This window comes from Papaver somniferum, chromosome 9 (genome assembly GCF_003573695.1).
Source record: "Papaver somniferum cultivar HN1 chromosome 9, ASM357369v1, whole genome shotgun sequence".
Taxonomy (NCBI): domain Eukaryota; kingdom Viridiplantae; phylum Streptophyta; class Magnoliopsida; order Ranunculales; family Papaveraceae; genus Papaver; species Papaver somniferum.
In genome coordinates, this window is record NC_039366.1 from 59,732,576 (window position 1) to 59,754,305 (window position 21,730).

General features: G+C 34.5%; 2 protein-coding genes across 2 annotated transcripts; one reads left to right on the forward strand and one right to left on the reverse strand.

Annotated features, from left to right (window-relative positions):
- Positions 1-4,861: 4,861 nt before the first annotated feature.
- On the forward strand, positions 4,862-6,882 carry LOC113313748 (ADP-ribosylation factor GTPase-activating protein AGD7-like). Its single transcript, XM_026562540.1, has 3 exons — positions 4,862-5,748; positions 6,091-6,180; positions 6,332-6,882. Exons 1-3 carry the CDS (start codon positions 4,939-4,941, stop codon positions 6,344-6,346), a joined length of 915 nt encoding a protein of 304 aa, XP_026418325.1. The 5' UTR covers positions 4,862-4,938; the 3' UTR covers positions 6,347-6,882.
- Positions 6,883-7,000: 118 nt separating this feature from the next.
- On the reverse strand, positions 7,001-7,915 carry LOC113314154 (histone H2B-like). The gene has a single exon (XM_026562920.1). The coding sequence runs from the start codon at positions 7,865-7,867 to the stop codon at positions 7,169-7,171; it is 699 nt and encodes a 232-aa protein (XP_026418705.1). The 5' UTR covers positions 7,868-7,915; the 3' UTR covers positions 7,001-7,168.
- Positions 7,916-21,730: the final 13,815 nt, after the last annotated feature.

Sequence of the window (21,730 nt, forward strand, 5' to 3'; positions counted from 1 at the left end):
TTTGTACCTATTTGTTATTATTAATAAAGAGGAATACAGTTTTACCTTATCAAAAAGGAATATAATCTAGCATGCTCATTGAGTCTACAAGTCCAACTCCATCAGAAACCCAAGCTCCACAAGTGCAGACCCTTGAATCAGCAGCACCGCGAAACGATGAATGTAAGCAAAACCTTTAAAAATCCCGATTCACATATAACATCTAAAACAAAACTAGTAAGTTAATTCAACATACTTAATTCAACATACTTATGTAATGGAGGTCAACTGTTTAACTCTATTTTGACAGTATTAACATGTATTTTAGAACTAACCACAATTGTTTTTTGGAGTACATATCGGTAGATACTAGTTTTTACTCGGTACATATCAATATATACAAGATTTTCACAGTACATATCAATACCTACTAACTTTTTTCAGTACGTTCGTATATGTACTCTAATTTTTATAATGAACCTAAAAAAAAAATTGGTGTGCGGTGTAAACAAGAAATTTTTAACCGAGTGACTAGTGTAGCCACTCATTAAAGCCATACACAAATTCTGAAGATGTTTTTATATGGGGTTACCTCAAAAGCAGCACCATAATCCTTGGATCAGTGTGTATACTATAGGTTGTGAAAGAAGGAGAAACGTATGTATATGTACAATGTATTTTTAATGTACTTTCATAAGAACATGTATATGGAATATAATGACTTATATTTATCGTAAGCTGAAAATCGGCGTTTCCTTGCATTGAGTTTCACTCAGTACATATCAATATGTACTGGGATTTCACTTAATGTTGTCCTCAACTTTTCGCAGTTCGGTTAATCTAATTTTTAGGAACATTGATGTGGATGACTAGCCTCTTGATATTCTGTTATTGATCTCTTTTAGGTTAAGTAATCTAATATGTATGTTTTATTCCCATGTGTTCAGGCAGATTTGGCAGACAATTGGTCAAGAAATTTCTTTTCATGTTCGGCAATCAGTATTAGGGATTTTACGGAATCATTTCTTTTAGGTTCAGGAATGTGAGTGAAGTCATTGAAGATTATAGAAAATATACAGGTGCAAAGAAGAAGACGACAAGAAACATCAGTTGGATGGAGATGATTCTCGCATCTCAAAAGGGATAATATCTTTGTAAACAAACCCAATTAATAACTAAACTATACAATATTTTCATTGTATTGATTTTCTCGGAATTCTTAAGAGTTTTATATATATTTATATTACTGATTCCATCCCTGGTAGACACTAATGAAGTGCGTGTTATACAAAACAGGCTTGATTTTACTTGACAAGTACAGTTTCTCTGTTGGACATTATGACTGCGAACATTATTGTCGACAAAAAAGAAGTGTATATTTATCCTAAAGGATGTTGTTTTCAAAACTAAGAATTCAATCAGAAAAAGAAAAAAAAAACGATCTGAAAAAGAACTAAAATATTAATATTAATCAAACTTTCTTTCGGTTCTAGCTAGAAAAAATAAACACCACTCTTTAACATCAACTCTAATCATCAGCTTCTTCAACGACGTTAGTGCCCAAACCCTTGAGACCTTCTGCAAAAGTTTATGCTACAATTATAAGTGAGTAGAGCTCTTCCTTTGCATCTTCATCATCTTTCCTCTTGCGAGCAATGCGGATCCTAACTCTTCTTCACGAATCTTGTTATGGAAAATGACTGCAAAACATACTACAAATGATGAGAATATTTACTGACAAAAACCCAATATATCATTCGACCTAAGTAACAAATCACAAGTACATGTGTAATATGAATTTCTAGGTACATATCAGTATGTACTGATGGATATGTACTGTAAGATAGTTTTTTTCATCAGTTGCATATCAATATATTCTTACATGAATTTGCAAAATAGCATATACTGTGTACTTAATACATATGTATTGAAAAACGATAAAAATACGTGACAAGAACCCAAGATATTGATGGACCAAAGTGACAAAGCACAAGAAAATTTATACTTTTACTTTTGCAAGGTAATAAATATTGATATATGTACCTAATACATATGTAATATAAGTATCCATTAGTACATATCAATATGTACCTATCCATTAATACATATCAATAGTCAGTTTTCCAATCAGTGCTTATCAATATGTACCGTCAAGTACAGTATGTGTTTATACACTGATTTCCGCAAAGACTCTCAGTACATTTAAATATTTACTGGATTATATTAATATATTTAAATATCTACCTAAAGCTATTAGTGAACAAAACTCGCAGTACATCTAAATATGTACCTAAAGCTACATAAAGACCCACAATACATCTAAATATTGATATGTAGTGTAACATATCCCACATGGATAAACTACCTTTCTACCTAAAGCATGTTTCTAGGTTGAATTAGTTGTCGATGTTGTTGATTGACAAGAATAGAAGTTTTCGTCTGAGAAAGTAGATGAATTTTTCGTCTGAAAAAAAACAACTTCGAAAAAACAAAGAAGAAGAATGAGGTATACGTACCACACGTGATTGGCGATGTCCCTTGTTGAGGTGTTCCACACTAGGTGAATGTTGAATTCTTCGATGTTTACTTCCTTTTCTCCATCTCCCTGATAGGTTTAAGAATGTAAGTCTCTTGTCCTCCAATGAAGTCTTACGGGTGGTCGAAATGATACTGAAAACATGTAAACAAGTTATTCACCTATTACATATCAATATCCACTGATAATAGTATTTTTTTCAAACAATATATACCATAATTGAAAGTAAACCAAAATCAAAAATAAAATGGCGTCCACAAAATTAACTAGGCTCTCTTGTACTGTCAACTAGGAATAAGTCTCCTGCATTTTTATATCAATATGTACTAGGTGAATAACTAGGTATTTTACCTAGTAAATACTACCATATGTTGTTGGATCTAAGTACTAGGTTCATTAGTACATATTAGTATGTACATTTTTACACTTTGAAGGGCAGTACATATAACTATGTACCTACTTGATATCCAAATACATACCAATATGTACCTAAATCTCTCAAGTTCATAAACCACATATCAACATGTTCTACTAGATATCCAACAATACATATCAGTACCTAATCTCTCAAATCCTACAACACATGTCAATATGTCCTACTAGATATCCAATAGTACGTATCAATATTTTGACACCAAGTTAAATTGGAACGATTGAGTGAGAATAACTAGACGCACCTGATACCCGTAAGAAAGATGCCCACCATGTGGAAGGTCAAGTTCAATAATTCTCTCGTTGGGCTTCAACAATGCAGTGATATGTACCTAATAACTATGTAAGATAAAGTACCAACTGTACCTATCAACATGTATTGATTCTTATTCAAGCATAAAAGATGTTTTTCACATAGTACATATCAATATGTACTGTTTCATAATATTACATGTCAATAAGTATTGGTTCATATCGTACAAATAACCTACATATCTAGATAGGAATATACACTACATAACAATATGTATACTGTCCACTGATATGTAATATCAATCATATTGCTACTTGACAAAGTAACACAATGCATCATTACATATTCATAACAAACACAACAATGCTACTCCCATAACAAAGTAACAGAATGCAAATATCACTACATATCATATTGATATGAATAGTATCACCATTTATGGGGGTCGAGGGGGGCAGCGTCCCCTCGTTATTAAGAATTACTACATATTCATATTCAATAAATCACTACATATTCATAACTAACACAACAATGCTACTGCCATAATAATTAAGGAATTACTACATATTCATATTCAATAAATCACTACATATTGATAACAAACAGATCAGTGCAAAAAATCACTACATATTGATATGTAATTCACTACATAATATTGATAACAAACACACTAATGCAAAAAATCACTACATATCATATCAAACACAACAAAACATAACAGATTTTCCACATGCAAAAGAATTTCTACATTTTGCAAATCTACCAACACTACATATTGGTATGTAGTCTAAAAGTTTGAATAGATGTTTACCCTTTTTCATGATTAAATTTGATTTCTTTCCTTTAGCTTCCGGTGAAGGAGTACCGTCATTTTCATTCATTTTTGTTGATGAAGGAGTATCAGATTCAGAAGCTGTTGTCATACTTCTCGTTGTTGGTAAATTTGCAGCGGGTTTTTTCTTGGTTTTTGTTGTTGATTAATTAACGACAGTTTTTCCTTCTGGTTTTTGCTGGTGAAGGAGTTTCTTCTACAATTACTTCTCTAATTGTTCGTTTAATCTCCCTTTTGGTAACCATTTTCTCAGATTGAAAATTATTGGAACGGTTAAGGTTGCTGAAAATGGAGTTAGGGTCTGTTGAAGAAGATTGATTAGAGATTTTTGGTTTTTGTTGCCCATAATGATCGATTTTTAGTGATGATTAAGCATGGGTTTAGGTTGATTTTTGTTTTTGGTGTTATTGATTGAGAAGAAGGAAAAAGTTTTCGTCTGTAGATGAAAACAATGAAGAAGAAGATGCATTTCGTCTGAAAAATAAAGAAGAAGAACGAGGAATAAATGTACACACGTGAGTGGTGAGGGCAGTCAAGAACTTTTAACTTTTTAAATGTTTTTTGGACCTACGGATAATTTTTTTTTTGCAGCTAGACTACAGAATAACCTGGATCGGGTTTAGTGGACTAAATAGAAAATTTCTCTTTTGGCATTTGATACTAAAGCCCATAAGCCTAACCCGATAACTATGGTCAACGAAAGTTGTATTAAGCGGCGATTTTAACATCGAGTCCATTAAAGTCGGAATTCAAATTTGTGGTCTCAATACAACGGAAACCACTTAAAAGACCTCATTTCCCGCCATAATTTCATTGCACTCTAATTTTAACAAAAACAAGCATTTTCTCACCACCGAAATCATCACCAACAATTCACAGAGACTACCCAAGTTTTATCTTTTCCCAATGTCATCAACAGCGGCAAACGCATCGCGACGGCTTCGGTTTTTACAAACATTGCCGGAGAACAAAACATGTGTAGACTGTTCACAAAAGAATCCGCAATGGGCATCAATCACTTATGGTGTATTCATGTGTCTTGATTGTTCAGGGAAGCATCGTGGTCTCGGTGTTCATCTTAGTTTCGTTCGTTCCGTGACAATGGATTCATGGTCTGAGAAACACCTCAATAAAATGGAAGCCAATCATGGTGGTAATCAAGCTTTAAATAAATTTCTTTCAGCTCGTGGTATTCCTAAAGAAACAGATATTTCTGTTAAATATAACACCCGCTCGGCTTCGCTTTTTCGTGATAAAATTGAAGCACTGTCGGATAATAAAGCATGGATTGAACCACCAATTAGCCAGGAATCAATTTCTCCTGGTTCTGGAAAACCGCCAAAACATAATGGAAATTCTGATCAGAAATTTGGAAATTCTGATAGTTGGGGCTGGGATGGGTGGGACGATAATAAAAACCATGGGAATAATAACTCAATGAAGAGAAATCAAACTTTTGGGGATTTTAGAGGTAATGGACCAAATAAGTCTTTCTCTTGTGAAGATTTACATGGTAAATTACAGGAATCGGCTTCGAATAAAGATTACTACTTCTCTAGAATGGTCTCTCAAAATGAAGGGAAACCAGAAGGAATTCCACCTTCACAAGGTGGAAAATATGTTGGATTTGGATCTAATAATGGTGTGGCACCAAGAATGAATAGGACCTATTCACATGGTGACATTATTTTGGACACTGTTTCAGCATTTTCTGAGGTAACATTGAATATTTTTCTCTTTATAATGAGGGCCTAAAATGAGACTCTGATTTGGGTTCACTTGCTTTTGTTTGAAATATGGTTGGTTGATTGTTTGTTATTGGGTTTCAATGACCTTTGAACATCCGCGACATGCATTTCTTCACACTAATTTTTGACCATGCGGCCGTATTCTTGATACTTCAAGTTTTTGCTTGATCAAGCAGCATTGACGAATGCGTAAAAAGCTTAGTACATTGTTTCGTTCCCACTTTGAGGATCTGAAATATCGGTTTCTTTCCTTTTGCTTAGTGCTGTACAGTTTTCTGTGGGATTGACATAGAATCTTTATGAATGCCAGGGATTAGGCCGATTATCGCTGGTTGCATCGACTGCTGTACAGTCTGCAGCTAATGCAGTCCAAGCAGGGACTAAGGAATTCACCTCCAAGGTATTCCTATTTACAATCTAACTGCATATGTTTTGTGTAAGAATCAATCGGTTTTAATGTTATATCCATGTGATTGGTTGAAATGGTTCCTTAGGGTACAATCTTGAAAGAGTATCTGTGCATTGTGTTAAAAAATTCTCTGTATTTTCAGGTGTTATTAAACTGAGTCGAGTTGGAAACTTTAATAGCCATAGAAAGTGTATCAGACGAAAAGATGAATGAGACAGTGAATAATGTAGCTTATAAAACCTTTAAAGTTGGACAAAAAACATGGGGATGAGAGATATAATGGCGATAGCTTCTCAGAAAGTAGTTGAGTTTTCATTAGATGATGAAAATGAAGGCACGGGCTCATCTGAAATCTCCACTGCTTGCAGAATGAATATGACAACAATTTTGATAGTAATAGTTATGATAGCAGACAACAACTATAACTTCATCAGCATCATTATCAAGATGGTAAAAGCAAATATTCATCACCTCTCAATGAATGGGATGATTGGGAATTAGATAGCCCAGTATCTACAACTACTGCTACTTGAAGGAGGTTACAATTGAATTGTTTGTTGTTGTTCTTTTTTCCTTTTGGTATTATTTTCGCTCAAGAGAGGTGGTAGAGTTTCACTCCACTTGCAGCTGTTTACTTGAATTTTATGACATTAGGTGGGCTCATAAATGAAACAAGTCCATTTTTTTTTCTCATGTACCGTACCATCACACTCATAAACCGGGAAATTTTTATCTTACAAGTGAATGACCAGTCCTCCCAATTCCCCTCTCGGAAGTATGAGAAATCGAAGCATTTAACATAACAAAGAGATTGAACTAAAACATCGATTACAAACAACATGCATACTACTATTAGTAGAAATACAAGAAAGCCTTACAAACATAAACACACAGATTAATCTACTCCTAGTTAGTTAGCAGTACTAATTGAACAAACAAGAAGTGCAAAAGAACCTAGCCTACGGAGAACTTCAAACAACTACTCATGAGATGTGTAGTTAGTAACAGCTTTAACCCCTTCTGAAATAGCATGTTTACCAAGTTCTCCTGGTAACACCAATCGAACAGCAGCTTGAATTTCCCTCGAAGACATTGTCATCCTTCCTGTATAATCACAAAGTTTTGCTGCTTCCTTTGCTAATCTTTCAAACATATCATTCATTAATCCATTTATAATAACCATTGCTCTTGAAGATACACCTAAATCTGGATGAACTTGTTTTAATACCTTAAACACATATCTCTTGTATTCCCCTTCAATACCAGTAAACATCTTTCTCTTCCTCCCTGTTCTCTGCTTCTTCTCTTTCTCTTCCTTTCCTTTCTCTTGGGTTTTCTTCACCTTCTTCTTCTCTACTTTTGTCTTTTCATTTTCTTCTTGAGATTTCTCTGTCTCTTCTCCATCTTGTGTTTTCTTCGCTTCTTCTTTTCCATCCTTTTTCTTCTCGGTCTGATCCTTAGCTCCTTCTATTTTCAGTGGAGTAACTTTTGCTGCAGTTTCCTGTTGAGGTTTCTTCTTAATAGTTTCTTCAACAACAACATTAATGTCTTTTGTTATTGTTTCCTCTGGATTTGTAACTTCCCCTATTTCATCGACATCAACTGAAATATCGACAGTTTCGACTACTTTCTTCGTTGCCTTCACCACAACCTTTCCTGATGATCTCTTTGGAGCCATGTTTTCAAAAATCTCTGTAAAAACTCCTTGCTCTGATTTTCACTTCTCTGTAATTCAATGGAGAAGTTGGTTTTTGAAACAAGATAAAAATTAAAAAAAGGCAACTACTTGGAATTCGCAATAGTGACACGTAGTGTACACGTGTTGAGGTGATTCAGAACTCTACCGCTACGTGGGTCTAAAGTAAAACGGTGAAAACTGATAACTGATTTTATATTCCAACTTCCGATAAATTGACTTCGAGTTCTGAATTTCAATTTCTCACGAGAATGTTGTTCTCCGTTTGCTGCCCGTTAGCATTAAATAGTGTGGCAAAAACGAGTAAGTTAAACGTCTCAAAAAGTGTTGTGGAAACCTTCTAAAAAAGTGTCGTCCGAACTGTTGCCGTTGCCATTTATTAGCGAGCCAAAAGTACAAATTTGAATTTTATAATTAATTCGAGAACCATAATTCGAACTTACTCAGTACATGATAACTGTAGCAAGTTAAAGGGAAGTCGACACCAATTATGCTTGTTTTGCTTACACTCAACAGTGGTCGGGTCCATCTTTCTTCCATTTCGTGGATTGAAGGTTCCTCTGTGCAGACGATCAGGGGGGCGCACTCAATGGAGGCGGTTCCTGCTACTTGCCCAAGAGTACCTGGGGGATTGTACTCAATGCACGTATAGAACTTTTTGTGGTCCTTGGCATATAGTGTAACACAGCTAGTGGTAGAATTAGGATTTTACGTTCCGGGTGGCAAACTAGAAGACATAAAATCAAGAACTGCCATTATTGAATTTTTAGTTCTAAATTGTAGAAAAGATTGAAGATGTGATATAATATTACGGGGACACAGAATACGGACTCACTGAGTCTTCATTTTAAACCTGGATTTCTGGTATGCATGATGCATAGGTTTTAATCTGCATTTTAAACTTATTTATTTACTCAAAAAAGCTTGATAGACCGCCAGCAAAACAAAAAAAAAATCTCTTATGTACTAATCTTCCCATGAGCCACTTCTGATCAGGGAAATCAGGGACAGAGGAAAGGGGTGCAAGTGATCTTCATACCCATAATAACCAAATTAAAAAAAAAAAGATCACCCATAATAATCAAAAACGGCCATCAAAACCGACATAAACCTTTTTAATAGAGGAGATAAAACCACCATAAGGGCGTACAAAACATAGATAAACATAAAAAAAAACCTAGCTAAACTTTAAAAGAAAGGAAAATAGATGAATATCAAGCTCATAACCAGTTCAAAACAGACCGGAACCGAGCAGTGAATTTTCCAGGAAAAGTGTTCTTTTTTTCCTTACGTTGCAGGAAGTGAGAGAGAAGAGAAATAACCAGTCCAAAACAGACCGGAACTGAGTAATCAGTTACTAGTTCCGGGTTTTTTCTTGATTTGCTGAACAGTGGTGGCGATATCGCAATTTGGGCATCACCACCTCACTAATTGCTGAAATATGGGCCATGCTAATGTTGTAAAGAACCACGATAGAAAGGAACTTGCCAAAGATACAATCCGAAACGGACTCGGTAAATTCGCTCTGATTCCTAGACGCTGATACTTGCTGAATCACTATAATATATAGCCGGAACTATTACTGAAAATCAGAAGAAAAAAAATGCATCAGAAAAATCAATAACATTGTCTAGCACAACTACAAAAAGAAAAACCAAGCTACGGATGACTAGCAAATTATGCAACTGATGTCGGTCTATCAGGAAGTCTCACAACACTTATTTGGGACCATATGATCCCATAGTTTCTAATCAAATTGTATTGAATGACTCTATTACATGACATTCCCTCGTCTAATCATTTTTTAGTAGCATAAATCAATTTCATGTTTCAAATCAAATTGTGATGATTTTATAGGGTGTACACCTTGGAAAATTACTCTTTTGACTTAATTAAGTCGAAAAATTAAAAATTTATTCAGCGATAGAATTCCAAAATAACTTTTACAAATAAAAGTAACTTGTAAAGTAAAATCCCTTTGCTTTTGAATTCTGAGAAGTGCTTTTGCTTCATATTTCCAAACTTGCTGCTAGGCTTTTTACTTATTGGCTTTTTCGACTTTAAGTGAACCAAGAACGTTCTACGTCTAGATATGCTTAAGGACTCGAACGAGTCGAATCACAAAACACGGAAACATTAGCTGCGCGAGCAAAGGATTTCGGTTCATTTCACACACGTAGAAAGACGGTGACCCAGCAATCGCATCTTACATATCGGGAAAAAAAGAAAAGGAAAAATAGCTTACACCTGCAAAAAGCTTGTCGGTTATAAGACAAAGCTTTAAAATTACTTTCTCCTGCTCTCTCATCTTCTTCTTTTCATTTGTACGCTTATTTTTTCCTTTTTATGTTTATAAAACTCTTGTCATCTTCCTTTCTTTTAACGTTTTACTAAAATAATTTGTTTCGGTAAAGAGCAACTTTATATTGGATGCTTTAATATATAGATAGATCTGTGACTGTGATCATGAGAATTGTCAAAGCAAAGGTACGGATTGTCTGTTTTAATAAAGGATTCAGCAAGTCTAGAGTGAAATGCCAAATTACAAAGGGGAAATTCTCTTTTCCGCACATTTATACTGTTACCAATCTTACTTTTTGTTACTTTTAACCACGCTGTATCAATCCCTATGAATATAAAACTCACTTGAGATGAGCATCCTTGCACTGATTTGGTATCGGAAACTTGAATCACATCCTGTTTCGTATCTTTCGTTTATTTTAACTTTTTATGGAAGTTGTTAATCTGTGTCAAGGCCGTATACAGTTCCTAATCATCTGAAGCAGCAACAGCAGATTTATGCATGTTGCTAGACGTGCGTTTTCGTTTTTGATGAATCCAACAACCTAAAAACATACTCCCGAGTCCTGACTCCTAACTAAAAGTCCATGAAGTCATCTTCAACTTTGCTTAAAAGGCAAATACAAACCAACAAGTCAATCCTAAAACAATCAGTACATTAGTGACAGTAAGTAAGATGAAGATCGACATGAAAGTGAAAACAGAGTATTTTTCACTTCTCAACTTTAGTAAAATCTAAATTTTAATTGAACAGCAATGACTTTATGAATAAGCACTTATCTAAATGATTGTGACAGCCGGCATTGTAGTGGAAGGTAAAACTGTTGTTTTGGGAGAAGATCATTCTCCTCAATTTCTCTCGAAGTTATCAAAAACAAATGCGTGTGGTCCAAACTTGGATTCCTTTTATGGATGGGGATTTGAAGGGAATAGCAACAAACACAAAAGTGTGGCTTAAGCCAGAGAAACTCTTAGCTTAAAACTAGCCGTACCATGACTAAATCAATTTAAATTCTTAGCAACAATGTTTAATTTCTTATCTTCAAATTAAAGCAACCCTTTCAAAGTTTACATCATCACATCAACAACCTCAACTACCCACGTCTCCGTTCTTAATGATCATAACCCTAATTTACAATCCCAATTTACTAAAATTTAAACAATCCCAAGAGGGAAAATAATTTAATTTTTTGATCCCAAGAAGTTAAATTGTTTGATCCAAGTAGTAATACTTCCCACTGCTTAAGCTGAAAAATCCCATAGAATTTTACTTGGGCTAATTAATTACATAGTTAAAGTAACCATATCTTTACCGATCATCGATTAATTCAACGAGATTTTAGGTATAATTCGGAAAGTTAATTACTGTACCATGTACTATGTAGCAATAAATTCATTCATCAAAGAGCTTAATTCTTATTGCTTTACCGAATTGTAGCTACAAATATCGCAAATTTCATGATTATCATCGAGAATTGCGATCAAAGAGATACATGAAATTGAGAGGAAGAAGAAGAAGAAGAAGAAGAACGGAATTTTATTTAATCTACAAAGAAAAATGATGATTTGAGATCAAGAATAAACATACAATTTAAGTAAAGTGACAGTGGAAATTTCGTTCATAAAATTGAAAATTGAGAAAATATTATAGCTAGCTAGTTACTAGCCAAAACAGAGAAAGGATTACAACAATCTATAATTTATAATCTTGAAAGACGTTTTCTAATTTTGCGACGAGACTGATCGATTTCAATCGATCCGAAAAACGATTCGATTTGATCACGACCACCGTCTTGTGCCTCAAAGAATTGAAATTCAGATAATTTTCTTTTACATAGAATTACTCTGTTTTTAGGTTTCACTGGTGCTGGTGGACAATTCTCTATAGCTGGAATTCTGTTTTCATCAGATTTTGGTGTTGTACATCCTGCTGGCTCTTCTTTTCCTTGTTTTTCTTCGAATTCTTCTTTCTTCATTTGATGATGAATTGACGAATCTTTAATATTAGAATTGCATCGCGATAACACCGGAGGCCGGTTAATCTCAATTGGCTGTAATCGGATCTCGGGTAATTGAGATTGTCTGAATTCTAATTCTGTAGACATGGAATTGTTGAACTGGAATTGGGATCTGCAGGTAGAAAGAGAGAGAAGTAGAGGGGGAAAGTGAAAGTTGGTTGATGACGAAAATGAGATTACTGTGGGGTAAGAACTCTTATATATCTCTAGAAAACAACATAGGAAAACAAGTAGAAGAAGAAGAAGAAGAGGAACAAGAACAGAGACGTGTATGGGAAGGCTAAAGAAAGGGGTGGAGAGAGAAGAGGGAGAATTTTAGCTTGAATTTTTGGTGAGGGCTGTAATAAATTATAGTTTTTCAAAAACAATATTAAGTTAAATTATTAATTCTTTAAATTTCAATTTTTGATGATATATCTCACCACTTTCTCCTATGTGTTCTTCCAAATACATCATTTTAATATGTAATTATTCAAGCTTTAAAATGATCGCCTATGGTGACTTTTTTTTTCCAATGCCATATACACATGCTATGTGCTCTGAGGTGAAAATAGTTATAGGTCAATTGTTGCACTGGTGGATTTTTGAACGGTTCAAATAGTGTTGCTGGCATATTGAATGAACTACTACTGTAAATCAATTGTTACAATATACTGCTCTTAATCGGATAGATCAGTGGCAAGCTAGCTTTTAAGCTTAGGGGGCTAATAAAAACCCTTACAAATTAGGTGGATTAAATTAAACTAAAAGAATATTAGAAATGGGAAAACTGACTTCCAAAAATTAGAGGACTAAACGTGAAAAATGTAAAAATATCAAGGGCTCATAATGAATTTTAGAAATTGTGAGGGATTTAGAGCCACAGTTAATCAACCTTTGGCTCCGCCTCTGGGAGAGACACTTGTGAAAGAGAAACAGAATTTGACTTATCGGTTAGGTTGTTGCTGATTAAGATGCCTGCAAACTCTATCTGGTGTGCTTGTCCAGGCCTGTGTAGGCTTTAGCTTACGGCTTGGGGCGGAGCCAGCTTATGGAGTGTTGGAAAATTGGGTTAGACTAGAGGATAAAAACACACACAGAGATTTGGTGTAATTCCAACTTCATGGATCTTTCGATTCTTTTAGACAATAATTCGGTCTTTTCTAAGTAATTGGTGAGTACAACAGGTTAATGAACTATACCTTCAGGATTCAGTTAAACCCTAGCAAAATCGAATTCAAGGACTAAACTTCCTTGACCCGACCAAGAATACACTGTTTAAATTTTCTGATGACGTCATTAGGAATGAAGAAATCAAAAAGTTTTGATGTGTTTTCAAGAGAAATAATCACCATTATTTATATGGGGTTTCATGTCCATTGGAGATATCTTTTTATTTCCGACAAATACCTTAAAAAGGCATCAATGGAGGTCACTAGCAAGAAACACATTCATTTAGATTTGCACTAAAAATATGAATTGGGTTTTCAAACTAATACCAGATTTTTTTTTTATGGTACGCTGTTTCGCACTTTGCAACAAGGCGCTGCCCCCTAAAACCCCGTGGCCTAACATGTCAGATCGACCACAGCCAGGAGGCTGTCACCCTCTCGAACCCCTCTATTATAGCAAAATCAAAATTCATATGTTTTATAAATATCCAACATCTCCATGCCAGAAAGATTATTGACTGCATGTTGCGATTATTTTGCTATTTACGTCCTCAAAGATACTTCGTATACATAAAATCATCAAGTAATTTCTCTCAGTTTGGTAGATAATTTTTTTTTTTTTGTAACTTGTAAAGTTCAGGGTTATGGGCTCAAATCAAAATATTGTTTAAAATTATTTTTTGTAATATTACTTTTTTCCCTTTCTTTTCGTGGGTAAAGATCCGCTATATGGTATAACTATACATGTTTGATCATGATTTATATAGGACGATACCACGCCTATTAAGGGGGATATCATTTGGTCGATCCAGTGGTCAGGAACGCTCTAAATCCTTTTGTCCTATAAGGAATGGTATCCCCATAGTAGGAGTGGTATCAGGCCATATAAATCATGGTGTTTGATAAGATGTTAAATGTCTTTTTTTTTTTTTTTTTTTTTGTCAATCAACAAATTTCAATTTATTCAGATCAAAATCGTGATTACACGATCGCTTACAAAAATGACAAAAAATTAAAGTACAAGATAATCAAAACCCTAATACAAATTAAGATATCAGTTACAAGTAAGTTGTGAAGAGAAAGAGCCATAAACTGCAAAGATTTTTTGTATATGTAGTATGGAAGGATGATGGCATAACCCGAAATCGATCCCGAACATTTAATATGATTTTCTTCTTTTTCAATAAGAAATGCTCTTATAAGAAAGGAATAACTCGCCAAAATCTTGTAGAACCAAACGAACCCGAATGCCCTAAATCTCTTGGATATGGATTCAAAACAACACTGGGTTGAATAGTCGATGTTCTTGAATCGAGAATAGCAAGTCAAGAACCATCGATCAAGGTTTGAATAAATCGTCCTCAAAGCGAAGATAAACTCGCCCAAAATGGCGAAGAAAAATCGCTCCAAAAAGCGAAGAAATATATCAAAAGACATCAAAAACAAAAGAAAAACTGATTTTATACAATTAAAACTTAGAAAAAAAAAGAAATCTTGCTCAGATGTGGTCTCAAAAGAACCAAATCTGAACAAGAGATAAATGGAGACTAGGTTTTTTTTCCTCTAAGAGAGAAGATGAAGGAGATAAATGTTAGTTCTATTAATTTGAGGATGGGTAATTTTTGGATGAGCTTAGTCTCTCAATATTCTGCAATTTTGACACTAATATGGTGATACAATTTAAAAGCCGACCAATTTAAACTTGGATTTTTCGGTAATGCATTTTACTGACAATCGGTATAATATTGTCATTTATCACTTTGAAAATTAATGATTTAATATATTCAAATTGACATACGGCGAAATTATGTCTCGGGATTTATATAAAAAGATGATGTCAATGTCGTAAAATAGGATGGGACAAGTGCCATGTTTATAAGGGTCTGACTCGCGATTTGAATCTGACTCGATATCCGACGCTGGACGATTTATATATCAGATCGTTTGTCATTTTATTTTTTTGATGTCTGACAGTGGATCTAAGTCTGTTCATACAATATCTGACTCGAAGCTATTTGAGTCAAGTATCATTTAATACCTGACTCGCTGGGTTAGATATAAACAATCAGATTCAAATGTAATAAGTCAAGTTTAAATGAATCAAATCCAAACGAATCAGTTGAGAATGGCAAAAAAAAAAAAAGTTGTATAATTGGTGATCTTCCTCTAATATATAAATTTATTTACTACCGAATGGTGCATCTTGGATGAGTGGTTGATTATTGAGTATTTGAAAGAAGATTTTCCTCCCATTAAGTCTTTTATAATTAAACTTGTATAGTTTTGTTACTAACAGGGTGACAGTGCTGATTTTACGATCATGCATTTTGGCTGCTTGGCATATACTACTGTCCTGGTATATCCTACCGTGTTTTATCTGCTTTGGTAAATTCTGATTGGTCCATGCGGGGTTACGTAGAAGTAAAACTCACGTTAGATTGAAAGGCAAGACTGCAAGAGATCCTGATAACTAAATTGTAATTTTAAAATAGTACTAGTATTTGTTTTTCTTTTTTTCTTTTATGGAATTAATAGAGTTGTTTGCGTAGTGGTGTAGACTGGAGTTACAAATTTATAACCTACGCACCCATGACAAGACCACCATGCCTTCGGCCCCTCACCTTAATCAACCTTATCTTATTCTCTCTCTATTATCTTCTTCTTCTACCCTATTGTGTTCCTGTCTTTTTCTCTCTCCCCCTAGTCCCTCCCTTACAAATCTTTTACTTTCTCTCTCTCGAATGGGAAATCCTAATATTTTTCGTGGTGTAAAGTAACGATAACAAAAAATTAGCATTGGATTCCATATCTAATACACCCACTTGTTTTCTTAACTTTACCGCCTAGAATTTGGTAACAGCCTTGCTAATTTACTCTAGTCTTAGAATTACTCACTTCCTGTTATACCTTGTTGTTAAACTATGTTACACAGTAACAAGAAGCCCAGAATTTAGTGCAAGTAAGTGTACAAAATTCTACGTTTACTTGTACAAATTAAGTATACTGTTAAACAGTAATAACGTAAGATAAAAACTAGCATCTTACATTGTGTATTTACAGAAGTATTGAATTACCATATCATCTTTGGTTTCAACATTTCACTTCATAATACGACTAAATTCTTAATTTAGTTGTACTGATATTCATCGTGTTAATGTTTGGCAGATACCAGACACTCTTATAACCAAACTAATAATTTGTGTTGTTCGTAATCAATTAATTAAACACTTTCCTCTTTTTTTAAATTATTTTGTTATTCGGTGGATCTTTGCATGTGATGAAGTTGTTATCTTAATTTTTCAGTTTCACCAATTCATGTAAGAAGTTTTACATTTTTTTGTCTGTTTGATAAATATAGTAAATCTTTCTTAATGAGTTAATTAGATGTCAGTGAGGTACGCCTAGGTGGGATACTGCATTACTGCTTATGTTAGGGACATACCCTACGCCTCATACTACTACCGAGTTAAATTCCTTTGTGCTGTCATATTGAGGATCATGCATTTGCAGCATATTTTAAAGCTTTTTTGGTTCTGTCCTCTCTAGCCTTTTGTGTCTACGCTGGGGCCCATACCACACTACAGTCCACACACTTGATTTTGATGCTCCAACACCCTTCAAGGATGCGGGCCTAGTAAAATTAATGGCGGGCTATTTGGTGTAACTTCTCTGTCTACGGTCCGACTGACGAGGAATCTTCCATCCCAGTATGACTTAGATAAGTCAACATCAACGTTGCTTTGAGCTTATCCTATTCCTACGTACCTTGTTTAAGTCTTTAAGACAGGTTATATGAGTTAGTTCGATACTGAACTGGAGTATTTATTTGTAATTTTAATTGAAATTTTGTTTAGCACCTAAAATCCGCATTAAGTATAATCCGCATGTATATTTTACTAAATCTAAGCGTGAGAAGTGGGTTAGTGATTTTTCTTTTCTGATCCGCGTACCGCATGTGCATTTTCGAAAAATGGGTCTACATGCATGCATAAGATAGCTCATGACTAGCGTGCCTAAGTTTGTGCATGCTGTGTCGCCTAAAAAGAAATGGTAACATGGGGGTCGATAGATAAAAGTGAAAAAAGTTCCTCGAATCTCATTTTAAAATCACAAAATTGGTTAAAAAGAACAAAATCAATAATTCCTGGATGAAATGGACAGTTAGATTTTGATATTGTTTAAATGGACAAAAATGTAAAAATAGGCAGGATGTAACCAGTTTCATGGTGCCCATTTTCAAATATTTTTTCTTATTTTTAATTTACACATGATGTATCCAGTTTCATCCTTGCTATTTTTTAAATTTAAGCTAGGATGAAACTTATTATTTTTTTTTTGACCATTTCACCAAAACTATTTTTTACTCGTTCATTTGAACCGTGATTTAAAAATATTTGGACAAATGACCCATTTTCCGTTTTAAAATTAGTTTGACTTCCACATGGCTACGGCCTACGGATATCAATTGAATCTACCTCGATTGGCAGCGAATGTGGTTCGATAATCTCCCCTTAATCCACCGAGAGATTGTGCCACGTCTTGTCCCTATAATTGTCCCAAGCATTCAATTGTCCCAGTTATTACAAGGTCGATTTGCTAGCATCTAAGGCTGTAAACAGGCAGCGAACTGTAAGCAGTTGAGTACTCTACTGCAAATATTTGTTTTGTTTTGATTTAAGTTTTCCTATTTTTGATTTCATGACATGGGAATGTTTCAGAAATGCAATTAACATTTACACCCACGACCTTGCATGTACGCCGAAGTAATAATATAGTAATCTAAAGAGTTGAATTCCCCCTCTCGTACATGGAGGAGTATAGTGAATATACTTACTGACATCCGTTTAGGGTTCGCTCCAGTTGCGCGCACAGCGCCAACAGTTATGTACCCGAATATCTTAACAAGCCAACTTGTTGCCTTTTATGAGTATATATATTGCCCCATGATCTTGCACATCCTACCACACTAATGTTTTGGTAATTATATGATGCCTGCGGCTAACCGTACTAAGATCGTCAGCAGGATTTTGCCCCTTGCAATAGGTTGATAGTTAGAATAAAAACCATACTCATCGATTAAGTACTGGGATCCATCGATATTAGCCTCCTACTAGGAATGTTAATAATAAATTGTACGTACACACACTACACAGTCTACACTATAGCCTTTTTGGCATAGAATGGCTAGATTTGGTGGACATTGGTTGATGAATAGCCTTACACTCGGGCACGGAGCTACACAAGGTCCAGTGGGGACAGCAGTCCCCCTAAAATTTCCAAATTACATATTAGGCTTTAATTAATTATCATATTAGGCTTAAAAATTTTAAGTATTTATACATTTGTCCCCCTTATCTTTATATATCACTTAAAGAACCTTGAATTCTCTACTATATTTACTACTCCCTCCGTTCTTAAATAATAGGCTGGTTTCTATAAATTGTTGTTTCAAAAAAATAGGTTGGTTTCCTAATTGAGAAAGTCAAATGTTACTTTAATTTTCAGGGACCACTTTTCTCTTAACTTCTTTTGATGACAAGTGTCATGGGGATCATTTCACTTCACTTATTTTATTGACAAGTGTCATGAGGACCACTTTCAATGATTAGTTCTCTTAATTTCCTTCATTTTCTCTAAAACAAAACCAGCCTATTAAAAAGGAACGGAAGGAGTATAAAAACTATCGCTAGTAGACATTTATCATATAAACTCGGCTTGAATACTAAAATTACGTCAGAAAGAAATGGAAACTATCAAAATACTAAATCCAACCACTAATTTAAACGTCTACAATCTTGGTGACATCATTTGAAAGAAAAAACAACGTCCAGAAAAAAAAATTGTGGCCTTCGACCGCTTACGCATTACTACTTTTGTTGTATATACAGGGACGAAGCTATGTGCATCTTAGGGGTGGCCCCCGCCCCCCTATTTTTTGTTAATTCAGTAAAGACTCCTTGATGTTCTTATTCCCTCCGTCCCACTCCTAAGTGACCTATTTGATTTTAGATTTTGTCCCAATGATAAGTGACCTATATCATTAAACAATGAGATATTCCGGAATTATCCTTTTAGTTAATTATAAAGAATATACGAAATATGCATAATTTGATAGGCATGTTTATATTCGTTACGTAGGTGTTTTAAAATGCTTTTCAATGGTATGAAGTTTGCGAACATCCGTGCAGTATTTTGAGAGGTAAACCATTTCTAAATTTCGATAGTTATTGTTCATAAGGGTATAATTATAAAAAATGCTTAAAAGTAATATTTTCCTTGCTTGCCTTAAAAATTGTGCAAATTTCAAATAGGTCACTTAGGAGTGGGACGGAGGGAGTATTATTTTGAAGAAAAATCTTTTAATAAGCCCCCTTAAATCATGTATTTTGTATGTTAACCTTCTTTGGAAAAAAATTCTAACTCCATCCATGAGTATATATTTGTCCCCCAAACAATAAATTCCGGCTCCGTCCCTACTTACACTCAACCACCCCCCTTTCTTTAACCTAACTAAACCTTACAAAATTGCAGTTTTCCTATTTGTAAATCATCTTCACTAAAAAGACGAGCAATTCTTGTTAGAGTTTCATGTGAGGGCAGCCAGTTAAAGCATGGATAAAAAGTAAGGAGGCGATATAAGCATTATGGTTGAACATATTCCTAACCTAATTAAATAGATTCAGTTAGTCACATTAACTACGTACTTATATACCTCACTCAACTTAATTAAGTAGAATAAAAATCTCTATGATTGCAACGGAGCTGTCATATAAATTTATAACCTAGCAGTGAGATATGCATGGACTTTCATGCGTCTCTCTGTCTTAGTCAGAAGAGTAAATCGGGATTATCCCACCTCCAAGGATTAATACTAGACTAGGTACAGGAAGGTAGATCTTGGATCCTGTTCCTGATCCTGATCCCGACAGATTCTGTCTTACACGCAGTCCTATCATGTGCCGACTCGCCTATTAGAACGTGGTTTGCTCCTCCGGGATAGTAATTGAATGCAAAATCTAACCTACTTGGTTAACTTCGTGCCAGCTCTACTCAATTAGTTACTTTCAATTATCGTTATAAGTGTTTTAACTGATAAAGCTTAAGCGTAATTTTACCGAGGGTAGCAATAATTATTTATGGTCCTTTTTGATTCTCAACTCAAGCACTCATCACTCAGGTATGTTTGTTTTTCTTAACCGGATTTTTGTCCATCTTGTCATCTCTTGCACCAGCCCCATTATCTTCTGCAATTCTTGTCTAAGGGAAAAATCTCAATACATCGGAAACTGAGAATTTGTACTTCTTAGATTCTTGTATGCACATCTAGGTCGTAGGTATTCCCACTTTAAGATTTTCTTAAGCTATCGAAGAAGACAAGTAGCTTTCAGCTGATGGTCAAAATAAGGATGGGAGCCAGAGCCAGTTGCTTTATGGACCGCAACGGCGCATCTCAACGTTATGGACCTTTACCTAAAGGCACTAAATTCAAGGACAATTTCATCATTCCGAACTTTGTATGGGATATCACTGAAAGCTTAAATATATGTAGGGCGTTCAAGAAAATAAAAGGAGTACGGGCCCTTCTGTTCAATTTGATGGGAGCGTTGTCTAAAGTTTTTAAACACTTCTCAGTTTTTCCTTATTCTTATAAGTACCCCGAAAGAGTATATTTGAATTGTCTCGAAAATTCAGAGTATTTTTCATTTTCCACGAGTTTTTTTTTCCTGGCTAAATTGGGCATATTGTGATTAATTGGGACCTATGGATTTCTTCATCCATCCATTAGAGGATGATAAGGAGTGTCTAAAGTGTATTAAAATACTAGATTACCCTTATACATTCTTAATAATTCCTAAAACAAATTCTAAAATCTAAATCATTTCTATTAATAATCTTCAATCAAAAATTAAAACCCAATTCATCAAGAAAAAAAAAACTAAAACCTAATCACAAGCAACAATTTAATTCTCTATTTTTTGGTTTTTGAAAAAAAAAAATCGGCGACAAACAAATTCGAGTGATTGAGTTAACTCCCTTTAATTCGTTCCTTAACGCAACAACGATTTAACCATGAATCTCTGAAATTTCTTCATCTAATTTTCTGACAAATCAACCCAGAATCGGTTTATGTGTGCACTAGAATAAACCGATTGTAGTTGATGTTACCAGGAATCGGTTTTTGGTGTACACTTACATAAACTGATTCTGGGTTGATGTGATGAACATCAACCACAATCGGTTTATGCTAATGCACACATAAACCGATTCTGAGTCCAAGTTTGGATTTGTAGAGAAATTAAGAATCGGTCTTTATGTGCCTCACATATAAACCGATTATGTGAAATATCAAGCCTTTTGTATGTTTTTTTTTTTAT

Bases quoted from the DNA above. Each gene is read 5' to 3' on its own strand.
- LOC113313748 (XM_026562540.1), top strand. From the start codon at position 4,939: ATGTCATCAACAGCGGCAAACGCATCGCGACGGCTTCGGTTTTTACAA. The intron at 5,749-6,090 runs GTAACATTGAAT...TATGAATGCCAG, and splicing joins CTGTTTCAGCATTTTCTGAG to GGATTAGGCCGATTATCGCT.
- LOC113314154 (XM_026562920.1), bottom strand. From the start codon at position 7,867: ATGGCTCCAAAGAGATCATCAGGAAAGGTTGTGGTGAAGGCAACGAAG.